At 36.9% G+C, this 17883-nt stretch overlaps 1 protein-coding gene across 1 annotated transcript; it reads left to right on the top strand.

Moving 5' to 3' along the window:
• On the top strand, positions 1-850 carry LOC108478703 (uncharacterized). Its single transcript, XM_017781177.2, has 2 exons — positions 1-320; positions 418-850. The coding sequence occupies exons 1-2, from the start codon at positions 79-81 to the stop codon at positions 677-679; spliced, it is 504 nt and encodes a 167-aa protein (XP_017636666.1). The 5' UTR covers positions 1-78; the 3' UTR covers positions 680-850.
• The last annotated feature ends 17033 nt before the right edge of the window (positions 851-17883 follow it).

The raw sequence follows: 17883 nt of genomic DNA, 5'->3' as shown, positions 1-17883 counted from the left end.
AGCAAATGCCATTACCACTTTCTTTTCTTTTTTTTCCTAATTTAGTTTAATTTATTTTTTTAGTTGCAAAACTTAAGAATGACAAAATCTAGAAGCAGCTTGATGTTCCTTCTTGTTTGGTTCATCTTTGTGTCACATCAAATTGTATCAGTAGTTTGTGAAACAGGGCAATACATTGACGACGAAGAAGAGAAAACATCCTTCTTCCATGTCGTATCAAGCACCATTTCTTCCTTGAAGAAATCTCATCTTACTTCTTGGGAAAAGATCAAAACCCTTGTCCATGGCCTCCAGCTCAAGTTCACCCCACCTAATCTAGAGTATGGCACACGCACACGCACACGCACACGCACACTGTGTTATGTTTTTCTTATTACATACATCCATCCATCACTAACATGCTTTGTTCCTTGTTAGTTTTAGAGCTCCAGGCACAGGCACAACTGGGGTTTCTGAAAGTGCTGGGGAGGATACAATAAAAGGGATCAAACAAACAGGCACAACTGGAGGTTCTGAAAGTGCAGGAGAGAATATTAAAGAAGCGGCCAAGAAAAGTGTTGACGCAGGCAAAGAGACGGTCGAAAAAACTGCGAAATCTGCTGCAGATGCTGTCCACCACACTGCTGAGAAACTCAAAGAGACTGTCTCTGATAATAAAGGATCTCGTGATGACCTCTAAATCTCATTTCTCAGTCTCTCTAGTACTCTTTTCATAGTCTATATTTTTCGACTTGGATGTTTGATGATTTCATACCAAAACTTTGTTTCATCTTCTGTTATTGTTGATGGATGCACCTACTAACTTGGACCAAATTAATGGGAATAATCAAAGTATTACTTTTTTTTCTTATCTATCTCCATTCTCTATCATGACTTTAAAAGAAAAAAAAAAAAAAAAGCTTATAGAACCCAATGTGCTAAGCATCATCTTCTTCCCTACTTGCAGAAAAGCATGTACTTCCGAAAAATTGCAAATTAGGAGTCTCTTTACTTGAAAAATTGGAAATCAATGTGCCATTAATTTGTTTTTTAATCTATATAAGCTTCTACAGAAAATTACATTAATCTAATCTTATTCCTCGACTAAATGAAGTCCTTTCTTTCTGTCGAAAGTCATCTTAACGATACGATCAGCTTTAAAATTCTCGCAAATATAAGCTCAAGCTTCTATTGATCGAAATTCATCAAGTGTTACGGAATATATTTGATAAGTACCAAAAAGATGTCTTTGAGAAGTTTTGACTATCTATTCTGATCACTACTCCATTATATTTCCGACTCTATAAAATCATCAATCCATTAAGAACACCCTATAACTTAGCGTTGAAGACCGAACAATGTCCTAAAGTGCTAATAAACCCAAGGATGCAACCCTTATGACAATCCCTCAACACCCCTCCAGCCGGCCAACCCAAAGTCTAAATTCACAATGCCATCAGAATTCAAACAGATCCAAAAACCTTCCCCATTGACTGACATCCTAACATTTTGTCTCATGGAATGAGATACCTTGAGAGAAAAGCTGCATTGTAAGGCTCAACTGTATAATCCTTTAATTATTTCGTCAATACTCCACTAATTACCTTGAAAAATGGAAAGGTTTCAGTTCTTCCAAATATGCCACACAATTAGACCAAAGGAACACTACCAATCCACTTCCTTTACAGAAAAGTTATAACGATTTCCCAAATTGGATTTAAGCCAATTTTGTAAATTTCCTGAAAAGTATCTACCCTGTTTTCCACTGGTCTAAGCTGAGACGATACTCCTTTAGCCGTGGACCAATCCCTAATGGTGTGAACGACATCTTTCAGTGCACTTCCACATACCGTGCAACACTCCTCTTCCCTATACCTTGCCTTTTCCGCTCTACCTATGTGAGAAGTCTCTTTTTAAAAGCAAGCCAAAGAAACATTCGAACCCTCTGGTCTCGGGAATTTCCACACCATATTCCATGCAACATCACTTGAATTCCATGCCCCTTCTCTAAGCATTCGGTAAGCACTCTTAATAGAGAATAACCTTGATGCAAACCCAACCAAAGCAATTTTTTCTAGTCTTGGTAAAGGATAAGGAAGATGAATACTTACAATATGTCTAATGACATCATCGACATCATCTGGCAACTGAACTCGAAACAAATCCATATTCCACAAATTATCTTCAATCACCAATTCTCTAAGGGAACAATCAAAATCCAGATTAGAATGAAAAGGAATGTGATTAATCAAAGGGCCAATCTTCAGTATCCACTTATCCTTTCAACATCTAATACTTTCCCCATTACCAATTGACCAAAATAATTTATCTTGAAGTACAAACCATATTTTATAAAAATACTTCCAAAGGAAAGAACACTTACTATGAGATTTGTCTTCTGGGTGCCTCTTTTAACACCATACTTAGACCTAAGAACCTACACCCAGAAAGAATCAGTGTTGGAAATAGTATTGAAGCCTAATTTCAGTATAAAGAAATTATTTTGATCTCTCAATTATCAAAACCCCAACACACCACAAGCCTTTGATTGGCAAATCTCCTGCCATCTCACCAAGGATATCTTTCTATTTCCCCCAAACATTCCCTAAACAAATTGTCGCACAAACATTCAATCTCCTCACACAACCCTTGAGGGGTCATTATGGACTGCATGAAAAAACTCGAAATAGATAAGAGAAAAGATTGGGCTAGAGTAACTCTACCAATAATAGATAATTGCCTCGCATCCCAACTCTGTAGCTTGTTTCAGACCTTGTCCACTATAAATCTTAGGGAACTGTTTGTTACCCTTTCATGAAACAGAAAGACACCGAGATATCTTCTTAGGTTCTGCGTCGTACAAAATCCGGGCATATCACATAAAGTCCTTCCATATTCTCCATAAACCCTATTAGAGAAGACCACATTAGTCTCGGAAGCATTAATCTAATGCCTTGAAAAAACACAAAAATTATCCAATATTTTCTTAATCAAACTAACTTGTTGCATATTAACTTGACCAAAAATGACTAGATCATCTACAAAGAACAAATGTGAAAGTGCCGGACCCGAATGCGAAAAATGTATAGGATGCCATTGACCAGAGCTAATACTAGACTTAATACAATGCCCAAGCCATTCCATACACAAAACAAACAAGAATGGTGATAAAGGGCATCCTTATTTAACCCCCTTGCTGGACGAAGTTTTTTTCATTGGCACACCATTCCACATGATTGCATAGTAGAACTTGTGATGGCAGACATAATTACCTTTCTAAGAAAATCAAGAATACTTGTAACATGAATTGATGCATCGATAAAATCTCATTTTACCTTGTCATAAGCTGTAACTGCCCGATTTTCAGTGGTGATGGAACAATGGTTTCGGGACCATAAATTTTCATCGTGTTGACTCGTAATTATTATTTTTAGAATATTTATAGTCATTATAGTCGTATTAAAATTTTGTTAAGAAATATTAATGTTTTGTTAATTAAAGAAAAATGACTAAATAGAAAAAAGGTGCAAAACTTGCTAATTATAGCAATTAGGTGATGGCATGGTGTAATTATTAATTGAGGAAGGACCTCAGTGATAATTAAACCCTAAATAATATAGTGGGATGGCAAGTTGATGGATAATGACAAAATAATGAAATTATAATGGCAAACTTGTAATTTAGTTGAAATTAAAACAAAATTAAGTAAAAAGAAATAGGTTTCTTCTTCATTTTACTTTGCCATAGCCGAAATTCATGGTTTTTCAAGCTAGGAGAATCAGCCAAGCAAATTGTTATGCATGTGAGTGAATTTCTTAGCCGTTTCTTGTAATTTTTATGTTTTTGAGATCGTTACAACTAGGTTGAGCTAGCCCGTAGCTTCGTTTTCGATTCTGTTAAAAATTTTAGAAGTTTTAATTGATTAATATTAGATTTTTTTTATGAATAACATGAATTTGGAGCTTTGATTGTGTTGTGTGATGATTTTGTAAGGTGATTTTGTAAGGTGATTTTTGTTAAATATTGATTTTAGGATTAAATTGTGAAAATGTCAAAATATTAGGGTTTGATAGTGAATTTTAGGTTTATTAGGAGGGCCTAGAATATTTGGATAGATTATTGATTTGAGAAAAACAGTTAATTTGTTAGATTAACTAATTAAGGGATTAAATTGCAAAAATTGTAAAAGTTTAGTAATTGTGCAAATTCAAAAAATAAAAGGGTATTAATTGTAAAATGGATTGGAAATGAAATATATGCTAATAAATGAGTAATTTTATATTTTATATCAAGATCCCGTAGGTACTCGTGAAAAAGGAAAAATAGCGAAATAGTCCCTGAACTTCTACAATTACTATAATTCAGTCCAAGTAAGTTCGTACGGTTAAAATTTAACATTTGTATAAATTGATGATTGGTATTATGTAAATATATTATGTAGATTGAAATGAATTATTGTTAGAATTATAATTTTAAATTGGATATTCGATTTGAATTGAACGCGGGATTTGAGTACATTCATGATTTGGTGTATGACGAGGGTTTGGAGTGGAGATGTTATTGGAGGGAGATATCGACATTTTATCCAAGTAAACCAGGGTTCAGCATTTGTTGCGAACTCTCATGTTTTACATTCTATCTGGCGTGATTGGGTGGATCAGCTCTTGTGAGCTTTTGTTCAGCTCTTACGAGCTTCTATTGGCGTATTCGGGAGGAACATCTCTTATGAGCTTCTGTTGATGATGTACTCTTAACCTTAAGTCGTCCTTCAAATGGAAAATCTCAGTAAGGAAACTTGTTTAATGAATTTGAAAGACATGTTATTTATTTTTGTATTGATCTAAACAGGGATGTATTTATCGAATGAAGTTGTGAATGACAGGGAGTTTTTCTTGGATGATTTTTATTGTTTTATTTATTATAGTTAGTTCGATAAGATTTTCATTTAACTCGTCAAACTTACTAAGCTTCATTAAGCTTACTTGTGTTTTTAATGTCATTGTGGATTTTTGGAAGGTTGGACAATCGGATCAGCACTCAAGTCACACTATCCAACTTAGCTCAGTAGTTTTTGAAATGTTTAATTTGGATTATATAGCATGTGTAGGCTCTTGTGCTATTTTGGTTAATGTTTGGATTATGTAAATACGATGAATGATATTTTGTACAAATAACCAATTTGCAAATAGTATGAGAATGAATATAGTTGATATACTAGTATGTGTGGCTTTACATATATTTGAATTGTTGTGATTGTGGTAACTTTATTAGGTATATTGATTAGGTATTGTTTGAAAGAGTTGATGAATTGAATTGATGATTATTTTGTTGTGAAAATGTTATATACTTGTGGTACCAATGAGGGTACATTGGTTAGACACTATTTAGGTTGGTTTGACGTGTTTATGGCTTGATTATTTTTGTTTTAGATTGGTATTTGAGTTTCTTAAGGTCTAAGAAATCTTGAAATGGTAAACTTGTGTTTTAAGGTTCATTTTGAGGCCACTTGGCCTGAGACATAGTTGTGTGTCTCAGCCGTGTGTAACATACAGCCATACGGCACGGCCGTGTGTCCCCTGTAGGTTCAAGGCATGCAAGTTAGGCTATTACACAGCCTAGCACACGGCCTGGCACACAGGCGTGTGAGATTATTTCGAAGGGTACACGGCCTGGCACACTAGCGTGTGGCTGATCGTATGACCCAAGTCAGTGAGTTACACGGGCATGGACACAGGCTAGGACATGATCGTGTGTCCCTATTTTGAATGTCTACACGGCCTAAGACACGGACATGTGTCTTAGCCGTGTGAGTCATACAGTCGTGTGACCCTTGAAGTCCATTTTTTTTAATTTTTTCCTAAAATTTCCAAATGTTTCTGATTTAGTCTCGGATTGTTTCTATAGTATTTTAGGGCCTCGAGGGCTTGATTAAGGGACATTATGGATGTATTTGAATGAAATTTGATTATATTTTTATTAATGTATGATTCAAATGGTTTACTATTCTGTTGCTTTGGTAATGCTCTGTAATCCTATTCCGACAACGAATACGGGTTAGTGGTGTTACATAAGCTTTTTCCAAATATTTTTTTATTCCCATCCACCTATTATTCTATTTTCTTCTCATGAAATGAAAAACTTCTTAGGCCACAATAATGTTATCAGTTATTTTTTACCCGTAATGAACCCGGCCTGCTCCGATGCAATGATGTTAAAGAATATAGTCTTGTACCGGTTATCAATGACTTTTATGACCAGTTTATAAAGAACTTAGCATAAACTTATTGATCTAAACTGGGCATATCTTTCAAGATTAGAAACCTTCTGTATAAGAACAACCAATGAGTTATTCAGCTTTGGATCAATGACATTTCCAGCAAAGACCTTCTGAATCCAATCACAAACGACGTCACCAACCAAGTCCCACTGGTTTTGAAAGAAGAGAGCATGAAAACCATCACTCCCTGGGGATTTTAAAGGGGCCATATCAAACAAATTTGCATTAATCTCTTCCCTTGATACCTCTTTTCCCAAAAACATAATATCACTTTGATCCAACCTCATAAAGGAATTAACCGGTAATTTTGGCACCTGGCCTAGACACTCTTCGTACAATCTATGGAAAAACTTAACAAGCTCGACCTAAAGTTCATCCTCATCATATACCCAGTCCCCATTCTCGTTATTTAAACACTTGATCCAATTATTCTTCCTTCTTAGCAATGTGCGGGAATGAAAGAACTTAGTATTAGATCACCTAAATGCAACCAACCACACCTAGCTTTTTTCTTCCATAGTAATTCTTCATGATGAAGAACATATTCAATCTCCTCTTGAACCTAAAATTCCAACTAAATTAGATAATCAAAATCTGATCTTTCTAGATCTTTCTATATCTTGCAGAGTTTTTGTATCAACTGTCTTTTATGAACAACCAGATGCCCATACACCGATTTATTCCATTCTTTAATAGACGTAGTGAACCTTGAAAGAGACTCAACCATCTTACCATTAAAATTCCAATTATCTCTAACAAAGTTTGAGAAACTAGGATGTTCCACCTAACCAGCCAAGAACCTGAACGGGCGCCTCTAGGCATGTTGACCTTCGACCTAAGAAAGAGAGCAATAAAGGTCTATGATCGAACTTTAATATAGGAATATGAGTGGCCAAACAGTTGGGGAAAACATTAACCCAAGCAGAATTTCTAACTTTATCCAACCGCTCAAAAATGCCACATATGCCAGATAAAAGAGGGACCCTTAAACCCCAAATCCTGCAAACTAGCCTTTTCAAGAAAATTACCAAAAGTGAACATCTCCTCCCTTCCAAGCATCCACCTTTCTTTTCATTAGTTGTAAGGATAACATTAAAATCTTCAATCGCTAGCCTCAGAATAGAACTGGTTGGGATAACATTTTTTAGAATCTTCCAAAGATTTTTCCTTTTCTATCTATGGGGACTTCCATAAACAAAAGCAATAAGAATATGTAGGGAATTTATACCTTCAAAGACTCGTAAAGAGATAAATTGAGGATGGTTACACAATAGCTCAACTTGAACCGAATCTTTCCAACTAACCCAAATAGCACCAAAAAATCTGATAGCCTCCACCTAGTGAGAATAATGGAAACCTAACTTGGTATTAATTTTATCTGCCTTATCACTACCCTCAAGCAAACTAACAATATCTAGTTTCTATTCCTTGTTGTACTCACAAAAAATCCGCAAAAATTTGACATTCACTCAACCCTGACAATTCCAAGAAAATTGATAAATTCACGAACAAAGAATGAAAGTGAAAACCATCCTTCATTGTTTAGAATTCATGAGCTTATCCAAAGGCTTTCCACTTTGGGCTAACAACCACCTTCCCCACTTTCGAGTTCAATTGAGCACTACTTAGCTCAATCATCGAATTCACCGATTCAGATAAATGAGCCTTGAAAACACTGGCTAATTTAGACCGTTCCTCATGTTCTCGAATTGTCCGATTTGGCCTCATTCCATTGCATTTTTAGCACATTTGACTCCCGGGCTATTTCCTTTTAAAACAGAATTCTTATCGCATCCCCCGGAAAGAACTCCATCGCCCCCTGGAGTTCCCCCATTTGGATCGGAATTCTCTTAAAATGACTGTAGAATGTTTTCCTGAATCCAACACCGCATTATTTAACTTCACCACCCTTTCTTCTGTCCCTTCAAATATTAGGTTAATACAAGAAACATTCATAGAATAGGAATAAAAAGAGTTTGAAATTGCATTAAAAAATTTTGAACCATACTGAAAAATGTCGGCCCTCGAATTTGTGAAACTGGTGGAAGCTCTTGTGATGGAAAAAACGAGTTTGGAAAATGTAGCAAAAAATAAATTTAGGGAAAAACCAGAGTTTTAAAAATTTTTCAAAACAAGATCTTGGTCGTGATATCTAAAGTAATAAACACTTAATAAAAATTGTACTTTTTCTATTTTTCTAGGATGAGCACTTCAACCAAGTAGTCTTCTCCGCTATCCTCAAGCTCACGTCTGTGAAGTGTGGGCTTGTTTCGAATTAGAAAATTTTTTCACAAAAATTACCAGTGAGGTAATTTTGCAATTTCTCTAAACTTTTGGGTCAAGTTGTAAATCAGAATATCTCTAAAAATTTTCTGAAATAATCTCTTCAAAGAATTTTCTCTCTACAACTTTCTCTTGAATTCAAGTGTGTGTAAAATAATGACCAAGACTCTTTTTATATAGGAGAGTTTAGAGATCAACTACGATTAAACTTAATCATTTTAATATTAAAGTAATCTAATATTTATCATAAATATTAGATTAATTTAATATCAAATCTTATTAAAATAATAAATTTTTTCTACATGATAAAAATTAAATTAAATTTAATATTAAGATAATTACTTTAATATTAAATTAATAAAATACTGTTAAGATAAGTATTAAATTAAATTAAAATTAAACAAGCCTATGTAACCAGAGAATATATTCTCTGAAAAGTTTCAGTTATGTAATCAAAGTTTCAATTATGGAATGATGTAAGGGATTGAATTTCCTTATTCAAATGATGTAAAGAGACAATAGCCCTCTATAAAAGGCTATCAGATTTAGAATGAAAGGCACGACTTGAAATACCTATTTTAGAGATCAAAACTCATTTCTTCAAATTTTTAAGTTTCTCCAAATTTTTAAGTTTTCAAAATTTAAAATTTAAGTTTTAAATTATTTTTCTTTTCAAGATTTAATCAAATTTTAATTTCAACTTCCAAATTACAATTACGATTATCACATTTTAAATTCCATCCTCAAATCTTCGGGATAATCTGGTTTCAGAGCCAATGAGGAGCAGGTATTTCTAAGTTTTGAAAATATTCAATTTGTTTTCTATATTTTCGAGTTCTGATTTAACTGTCTTCATTAATGTATTATTATTTCACTGAGTATTGATACACAATCCAGTTAGTCATGGGTTATGTGACAGCCCTAAATTGACCCTAGTCGGAAAGTGGTTTCGGGACCACGAAACCGAGTCTTATAAATAATTAAAGGTTATATTCTGTGTTTATGATGTGCGTAAATGCTTGTGTGATAGTTCCATACTTTAATTTGATCAGTGTATGTGAAATTTATTAGTAGGGACTTATGTGAGACAATTTAGAAATATGCTAGGCAAGTGTTCAAGTGGCCTATTAATATATGTGGGAAAGTGCTTGTCCTTGCATGTCAAATTAGCCAAATTAAAGCATAGTGGCCGGCCATGCTATGGGTGGAAACATGTCACAAACATGTTATGTTAGTGATGTATGTTAGGAAAAATAAAATAATGAGCATGGTAATTAAATAATGAAAGGGAGGAGTGATGAAAAAAAAAATGGTCTCATCCATGCCCCCCCCTTTTGCCGTGAATGGAAGAAAGAAAACAAAGAAAAAAAAAATGTGTGTTCATCCTTGAACATCTTTGGCCGAATAGAAGAAAGAAAGGAAGGGAATGAGCTTGGAGAAAAATCGGCTATGAAGGCTCACTAGATTAAGGTATGTTTAATGTTGCTTTGAAAGTTCATACATCCCTTGGATGATTAGTATAAATTCTAACTATCTCATGAATGGATTTGGGATTATTAGAGAGTTAGTATTCGACTAAGAGGCTTCAAAAGTTTTAGTTGAAGCCTTGAGACTATTAGCATGTTGGCTATATGGATGTGTTATGAGGCTTGAGGTATCTTGAGCATCCGGCCATGGTAGGAAGTAGAAGGGAAAATATGGTTGTTGTTAGATGAAGTAGAGTCTAACAAATGAGCACATATGTGCATTAGTTGCTAGATGGAGAAGAATCGGCTAGCAAGTTGTGTGTTAAGGCCGAATATAATTTTGTATATTAATAATGCATGTGTTGAATTGATGGAAAGGGAGAGGATGCTTTACTAGTGTATATATGTGTATTGGCCAAGTTTTGAACTTGAAACAAAATGGTGTTTAGTCCATACAAGTGACCATACTTGTAGAATGTATTAAGTGTTGCAATCGGCCTCAACATAGACATGTATGTTCGGCCACATGAATGAGTACATAAGTTGATGTGTATGTTCGGCCAAAGGTAAGCATATTGATGGCTTTATCTTGACTTAGAAAATTTGGCTAAGGGGAATATTAGCTAATATGTTGAATTCGATTCGTGATTTCGTACATAAGTGACTCTAATGTCTAATGTATATATGGACTAAGTACCTTGAGGTCCTCTTTTGATGTTCAAATGAATTGTGTTAAATTGCTTAATGTGATTAAAAATGCGCATGACCATTGTGTATTTGAGCTAAAGGGTGGCCATATGACCTATTAAACTCCTTGTCATATTCAGCCATAAGCTAGCATAATGAGACTTTAATAAGTTAAATTTGTTTGAATTAACTCAAGAGCTTAGAGGACCACAGTTGGATAAGGGGAAGGAAAAAGTTATCGAATAGCCACCGAAATCGTTCGACCACATCCGAGGTAAGTTTTCGAGTAATGGAACTTAGATTATGATTTGATTAGATCATGTTTTAAGCAAATAAAAATCATGCTCTTTGTATGTGGCTATTGAGCCGAAATTTCAAGTGTGATAAGTGTCTTGTGTTTGAGCTTTGGTAATGAAAATGAAATACGGATGTGTCATGATTTATTGATAAATGTGCATGGTTATTCAATGATGTCCGGCTAAGTCCCAAGGCTTTGTGCTAAGTGACTATATCCGGACTAAGATCCGAAGGCATTTGTGCGAGTTACTAATTCGGGCTAAGCCCAAGGCATTGGTGCGAGTCACTAAATCCGTTAAGTCCCAAGGCATTTGTGCGAAGTTACTATAATCGGGCTATGTCCCAAGGCATTTGAACGAGTAGCTATATCCGGTTAAATTCAAGGTACGTGATTCGGGAATGAGCGATCTTGCTGTAAAAATTTCAGTTAATACGCTTGTAAAATCCCAACAATGAGGTATGTTTCGTATGTGCATTGGAATAGTTGATTCCCTTTGAATAATATTCACTCAGTCGAGTAATGAGCTTCCGGTATTTGGCTAAGATGATCCCTTATGTATGAATATAGGGGTTGGAATGTGAAGTAGGAATGATTTGAGAGTATGTATATATGGAATTATCCGTTTAGTTATATGAATGCTATACTTCAGATGTGCTTAAATTCTTTGCTCAAAACTTACTAAGCATTTAATGCTTACTCCGTTTCTTTGATTCTCTGTTTTATAGATTTTGGTTCTTCAGCTATCGGACTCGGGATTTTGAAGTCGAAGTCGCCCACACTATCAAAGCTCCTTTTGGTATACTTTTGGTTGAACTTTGAAATGGCATGTATAGGACTACCCTTTTGTTGTTGGTCATGAACCCTTCGGTTTTGTGTAAATTTGGATAGCCATGCGAAAATGGCTTAAATATACTTTGATCATAGCATTATAATCGTTTTGTATGTTGTCCGTCGAGAGGTATGGAATGTTGGTAACGGTTAGCCATAGGAATGGTTATTCATGATCACTTTTGGTATATGTATGACAAACTCTAGTTAATCCATGGAGGATCATGAAATAGGTAAAGTTTACCTAAAAAAATAGATGCTGGCAGCAGCAGTGATGTGGATGTGAAAAATCACTAAAAATAGTAGGAATGGAATTAAATAGTGAATAAATTATGTAATCGAACCTTGATGAATATATTTTCATAGGAAAGTAACGAAACGTTCATATGAACAGTATATTATGAGATGTTAAAGTTTTTGTGAGACAGGGCCAGAACGGTTTCTGGATCCCCTAATCTGACTTTGGAAATTCATTATAAATTAACCAGAGATAATTAGAAGTCATGCCTTATATTTATAGATTCCTTTTTGAGTCTAGTTTCATTAGAAACAAACAGCATCAGTATTGAAGCCCTGTACAGGGAGATATCAAAGTTGTATTGCATGAAGGTCAGTGTAGTCGCACCCTGTGACAGGGGAGACTTTAACTAATAAACTGTACTAATTGGCTTGACCAAAAATTCTAGAAAAAAAATTGTAGATGAATATATGAGTCTAGTTTCAGGAAAAATTTACAAAACTGATTTTCGAGTTTTGAAACTCAATATATGATTTTTAAGGCGACAGTGATGCAGTAACCAGCTTGTCTGGAAATTTTTAAATGGACTGTAAAAAAAAAAGTGAATTTAGTCTGTGAACCCCTCGTGTCCGACTCCGGCAACGGTCTCGGGTACGGGTTGTTACAATTTTATTGATATCAGAGCTACAGTTTAGTCGATTCTAGGACTACCGTAATACGTTTGGGTCTAGCTATACATGCCATTATGTGATTATTTGATAGTGTGGTGATTTCTGACAATTGAAATGTGTTTATTATAGTAATGGATCCCGATCTCGACCGAGCGGTAGCTGATGATATTGAGAGTGTAGCGCCTGCTCCCGCACAAGGGACATCGCCGGCGGACTCTCAACCTAATGCTAGTAATCCGAACGATGAAGCTAGACAAGCTTTCTATAGCGTGATGAATGATTGGTTCAACCAATACATTCGAACTAATACTACTGTTCCACAACCTCCATTCCCGACAAATACCACCTCAAGACCTACAATACTGCATGTAATCGACCAAATAAGGTCAAATAAGCCCCGCTGATGAAATCAAAACACGGGCTACTGAATTTAAAGCTACGGACAATGATGATGCCGAGCAAGCTGAATTTTGGTTGGACAACACTATCCGGTACTCGATGAGCTAGCTTGCACACCGATGAGTGCCTAAAGTGTACCATCTCCTTGCTACGTGATTACGCCTACTATTGGTGGAATACGTTGACTTCACAGTGCCTAGAAAGCAAGTAACTTGGGAGTTTTTCCAAACCGAGTTTCGGAAAAAGTATATCATCGAGATTTATGGATAAAAAACGGAAGGAATTTCTTGAACTTAAACAAGGTTCCATGTCGGTTACCGACTATGAACGAAAATTTGTAAGGCTTAGCCGGTACGCACGAGAATGCATTTCCTCAGAAGCCGTAATGTGTAAACATTTCGAGGATGGATTGAATGATGATATAAAGCTGTATGTTGGCATATTGGAAATCCGAGAATTTGTGGTACTTGTCGAGAGAGCTTGCAAAGCCGAGGAGCTCAGTATGGAGAAAAGAAAAGCGATATGGGAGCAAAGGAGTTTCAGAAGAGGTCTTCGGGGAGGCCCTTTCAATAGTCATCGAAGAAATTTAGAGATGATTTGGGCGATCTAGAGACACATTGGGTTTTTCTAGACGAGACCGTGATCGACCCTGTGAGTGCACGAGTCACTTGATCGCCAGATGTTGGAAATGATCGTCGAGACGAACGAGTGTCGGTATTGCGATAAATGGCACTCGGGAGTCAGAGATTCCATGACCGCTCCTGTTACAAGTGCGGGTCACCGACCACTTTATCAAAGATTGCCCGAGGTTGTCCGAATGAATGCAAATCGAGTGGGAAACCGGTGCTACCACCGCTCGGGTAGACCATCTAGAAATACGAGCAATGCTAGTGGTGGTCGAGAGGATCTAGAGATGTGCGACCAGATCCGAGGCTCGTGCTCTGCTAGGGCTTATGCTATTCAAGACGCGAGGATGCTTCCTCGCCGATGTTATTACCGTACTTTTACTCTCTTTGATAATAATGTGATTGCTTTGATTGACCCCGGTTCTACCCATTCTTATATATGTGAAACCTTAGCATCCAAAGAAGACTTTACCTATTGAGTCTATTGAGTTCGTAATTCGGTGTCAAATCCCTTGGGTCATTACGTGCTTGTCAACAAAGTGTAAGAAATGTCCCTAGTAATTCGAGGTTCCTGCTTTCCAATGGACTTGATGCTTTTGCCGCTTGATGAATTTGATGTTATCCTCGGTTTAGATTGGTTGATTGTGCATGATGCGGTTGTGAATTGCAAAAGCAAGACTATTGATTTGAGGTGCGCAAATAATGAGATAATCCGAGTTGAGTCTACGGACTTAAAGGGGTTGCCACCGTAATATCATCAATGTGGCTCGAAATATGTAAGAAAGGGTGCGAAGCATACCTTGCGTATGTACTTGATGACAAAGAGTTAGAAAAGAAACCCGAATCAGTGCGGTGGTTTGTGAATACCCGGATGTTTTTCCTGAAGAATTACCGGGTTTACCACCTGTTCGGGAGGTAGAGTTTGGTATTGAGCTTGTGCCTGGGACTATGCCGATTTTGATAGCTCCGTATCATATGGCACCAACCGAATTAAAAGAGTTGAAAGCTCAGTTGCAAGAATTGACGGATAGAGGTTTCGCTCGACCAAGTTTCTCACCTTGGGGTGTACCAGTATTGTTTGTGAAAAAGAAGGACGGAACCATGAGGTTGTGCATCGACTATCGTCAGCTGAATAAAGTGACAATAAAGAATAAATATCCGTTACTGCGTATTGATGATTTGTTTGATCAACTAAAGGGAGCCTCAGTGTTTTCAAAGATAGATTTGAGATCGGGTTATTACCAGTTGCGAATTCGAGATTCGGATATACCCAAAACTGCTTTCAGAACGAGATACGGTCACTACGAATTCTTAGTGATGCCGTTTGGGCTCTCTAATGCCCCTGCGGTATTTATGGATTTGATGAATCGGATCTTTAGACCGTATTTGGATCGGTTTGTAGTTGTGTTTATCGATGATATTTTGGTCTATTCGAGAAATGAAACCGATCATGCTGAACACCTGGGATTAGTGTTGCAAATTTTACGGGATAAGCAGTTATATGCTAAGTTCAGTAAGTGTGAGTTCTGGTTAAGAGAGGTTAGCTTCTTGGGCCATGTGGTATCCGCATCGGGTATTCGAGTTGACCCGAACAAGGTTTCGGCCATACTTAACTGGAAGCCTCCGAGAGATATTACTGAGGTTCGGAGCTTTTTGGGACTTGCCGGTTACTATCGACGGTTTGTAAAAGGTTTCTCAATGATAGCCACACCCATGACGAAGCTACTTCAAAAAGATGTTAAGTTCGAATGGACGGAAAAATGTCAGAAAAGTTTTGATCAACTGAAAACTTATTTGATGAAGCTCCGATTCTAGTGCAAATTAATCGTGCAAAGAGTTTGTCATTTATAGTGATGCCTCCCTACTTGGGTTGGGTTGCGTATTGATGCAAGAAGGTCAAGTTGTGGCCTATGCGTCGAGACAACTGAAGCCACATGAGAAAAATTATCCGACCCATGATCTCGAACTAGCTTCCATCGTATTCGCTTTGAAAATATGGCGACACTACTTATTTGGGGAGAAGTGCCATATATATTCGGATCACAAAAGTCTCAAATATTTGATGACTCAAAGAGACTTGAATCTGCGACAAAGACGTTGGCTCGAGTTGTTAAAAGATTATGAGCTTGTCATTGACTATCACCCGGGAAAGGCTAATGTGGTTGCGGATGCCTTAAGTCGTAAATCACTTGCTTGCTTTACTGACGATGAATGTACACCGTCCGTTCTATCCGACAATGTGTTAGTGGCAGAATTAAAGGCCAAACCATTGTTGACTCATCAAATTCATGAAGCTCAGAAAGTTGATGATGAATTGGTTGCAAAACGGGCTGAATGTGTTTCGAATGTGGAATCAGAGTTTCAAATTGATGATGACGATTGTTTGAGGTTCAGAAATCGGTTGTGTGTTCCAAGAAATTCAGAACTCATTTCGATGATTCTGAACGAAGCTCATTGTAGCCGAATGTCAATTCACCCGGGGAGTACGAAAATGTACCACGACCTAAGACGTCAGTTTTGGTGGCATGGTATGAAATGAGACATTTTCGATTTTGCCTCAAAGTGCTTAGTATGTCAACGAGTGAAGGCGAAACATCAAGTGCCTACGGGTTTACTCCAACCGATCATGATACCTGAATGGAAATGGGATCGAGTCACGATGGATTTCGTATCTGGGTTTCCAGTATCGACAAGTAAGAAAGATGCGATTTGGGTTGTTGTGGATAGATTGACTAAGTCAGCTCACTTTATCCCCGTACGCACGGATTTTTCATTGGATAAACTAGCTGAATTGTATGTTTCTCAGATTGTGAGATTACACGGGGTACCGATTTCTATTGTGTCGGATAGAGATTCGAGATTCACCTCGCGATTTTGGAAGAAATTGCAAGAAGCTTTGGGTACCAAGCTGCATTTTAGCACCGCTTTTCATCCACAAACCGATGGTCAATCCGAGCGGATAATTCAGATACTTGAGGATATGTTGAGATGTTGCATCCTCAAGTTTAGTGGTTCATGGGAACGGTATTTACCTTTGATTGAATTCGCTAACAACAATTGTTTTCAATCAAGTATTAAGATGGCACCCTACGAGGCTTTGTATGGGTGTAAATGCCGTACGCCATTGTTTTGGACCGAGCTCGATGAAAGCAAAATTTTCGGAGTGGATTTGATTAAAGATGCTGAACAGAAAGTAAAAATAATTCGTGAAAGTCCAAGGCGAGATCGATCGTCGAAGTCGACGCGGATTTAAAACGAAGAGATATTGAGTATCAGGTGGGAGACAAAGTGTTTCTTAAGGTATCGCCTTGGAAAAAGATACTCAGATTTGGCCGTAAGGGCAAATTGAGTCTGAGATTCATTGGGCCGTATGAGATCTCTGAACGAGCTGGCCCAGTTGCATATAGGTTGCTTTTACCCCCTAAACTCGAAAGAATCCACAACGTTTTTCATGTTTCGATACTTTGACGTTACAGATCCGATCCTTCGCACGTAATAAACCCCTCCGAGGTCGAAATTCAAGCCGATATGAGTTATGAAGAAGAACCGATTCGTATCCTAGCTCGTGAAGTGAAAGAGTTGCGAAACAAAAGGGTTCCGTTAGTGAAAGTGTTATGGCTCAAACACGGGATCAAAGAAGCTACTTGGGAACCCGAGAACTCTATGAAAGAGTGATACCCAAACCTATTTACCGGTAAGATTTTCGGGGACGAAAATTTCTTAAATGGGGGAGAGTTGTGACAGCCCTAAATTGACCCTAGTCGGAAAGTGGTTTCGGGACCACGAAACCGAGTCTTATAAATAATTAAAGGTTATATTCTGTGTTTATGATATGCGTAAATGCTTGTGTGATAGTTCCATACTTTAATTTGGTCAGTGTATGTGAAATTTATTAGTAGGGACTTATGTGAGACAATTTAGAAATATGCTAGGCAATTGTTCAAGTGGCCTATTAATATATGTGGGAAAGTGCTTGTCCTTGCATGTCAAATTAGCCAAATTAAATCATAGTGGCCGGCCATGCTATGGGTGGAAACATGTCACAAACATGTTATGTTAGTGATGTATGTTAGGAAAAATAAAATAATGAGCATGGTAATTAAATAATGAAAGGTAGGAGTGATGAAAAAA

This window comes from Gossypium arboreum, chromosome 11 (genome assembly GCF_025698485.1).
Source record: "Gossypium arboreum isolate Shixiya-1 chromosome 11, ASM2569848v2, whole genome shotgun sequence".
NCBI classification, from domain to species: Eukaryota; Viridiplantae; Streptophyta; class Magnoliopsida; order Malvales; family Malvaceae; genus Gossypium; species Gossypium arboreum.
This window is presented reverse-complemented; position numbering and strand designations above follow the sequence as displayed.

Excerpts from the sequence above, each read along its gene's own strand:
- LOC108478703 (XM_017781177.2), top strand. The coding sequence starts at position 79 with ATGACAAAATCTAGAAGCAGCTTGATGTTCCTTCTTGTTTGGTTCATC. Across the intron at positions 321-417 it reads TTCACCCCACCTAATCTAGA|TTTTAGAGCTCCAGGCACAG; the intron begins GTATGGCACACG and ends GTTCCTTGTTAG.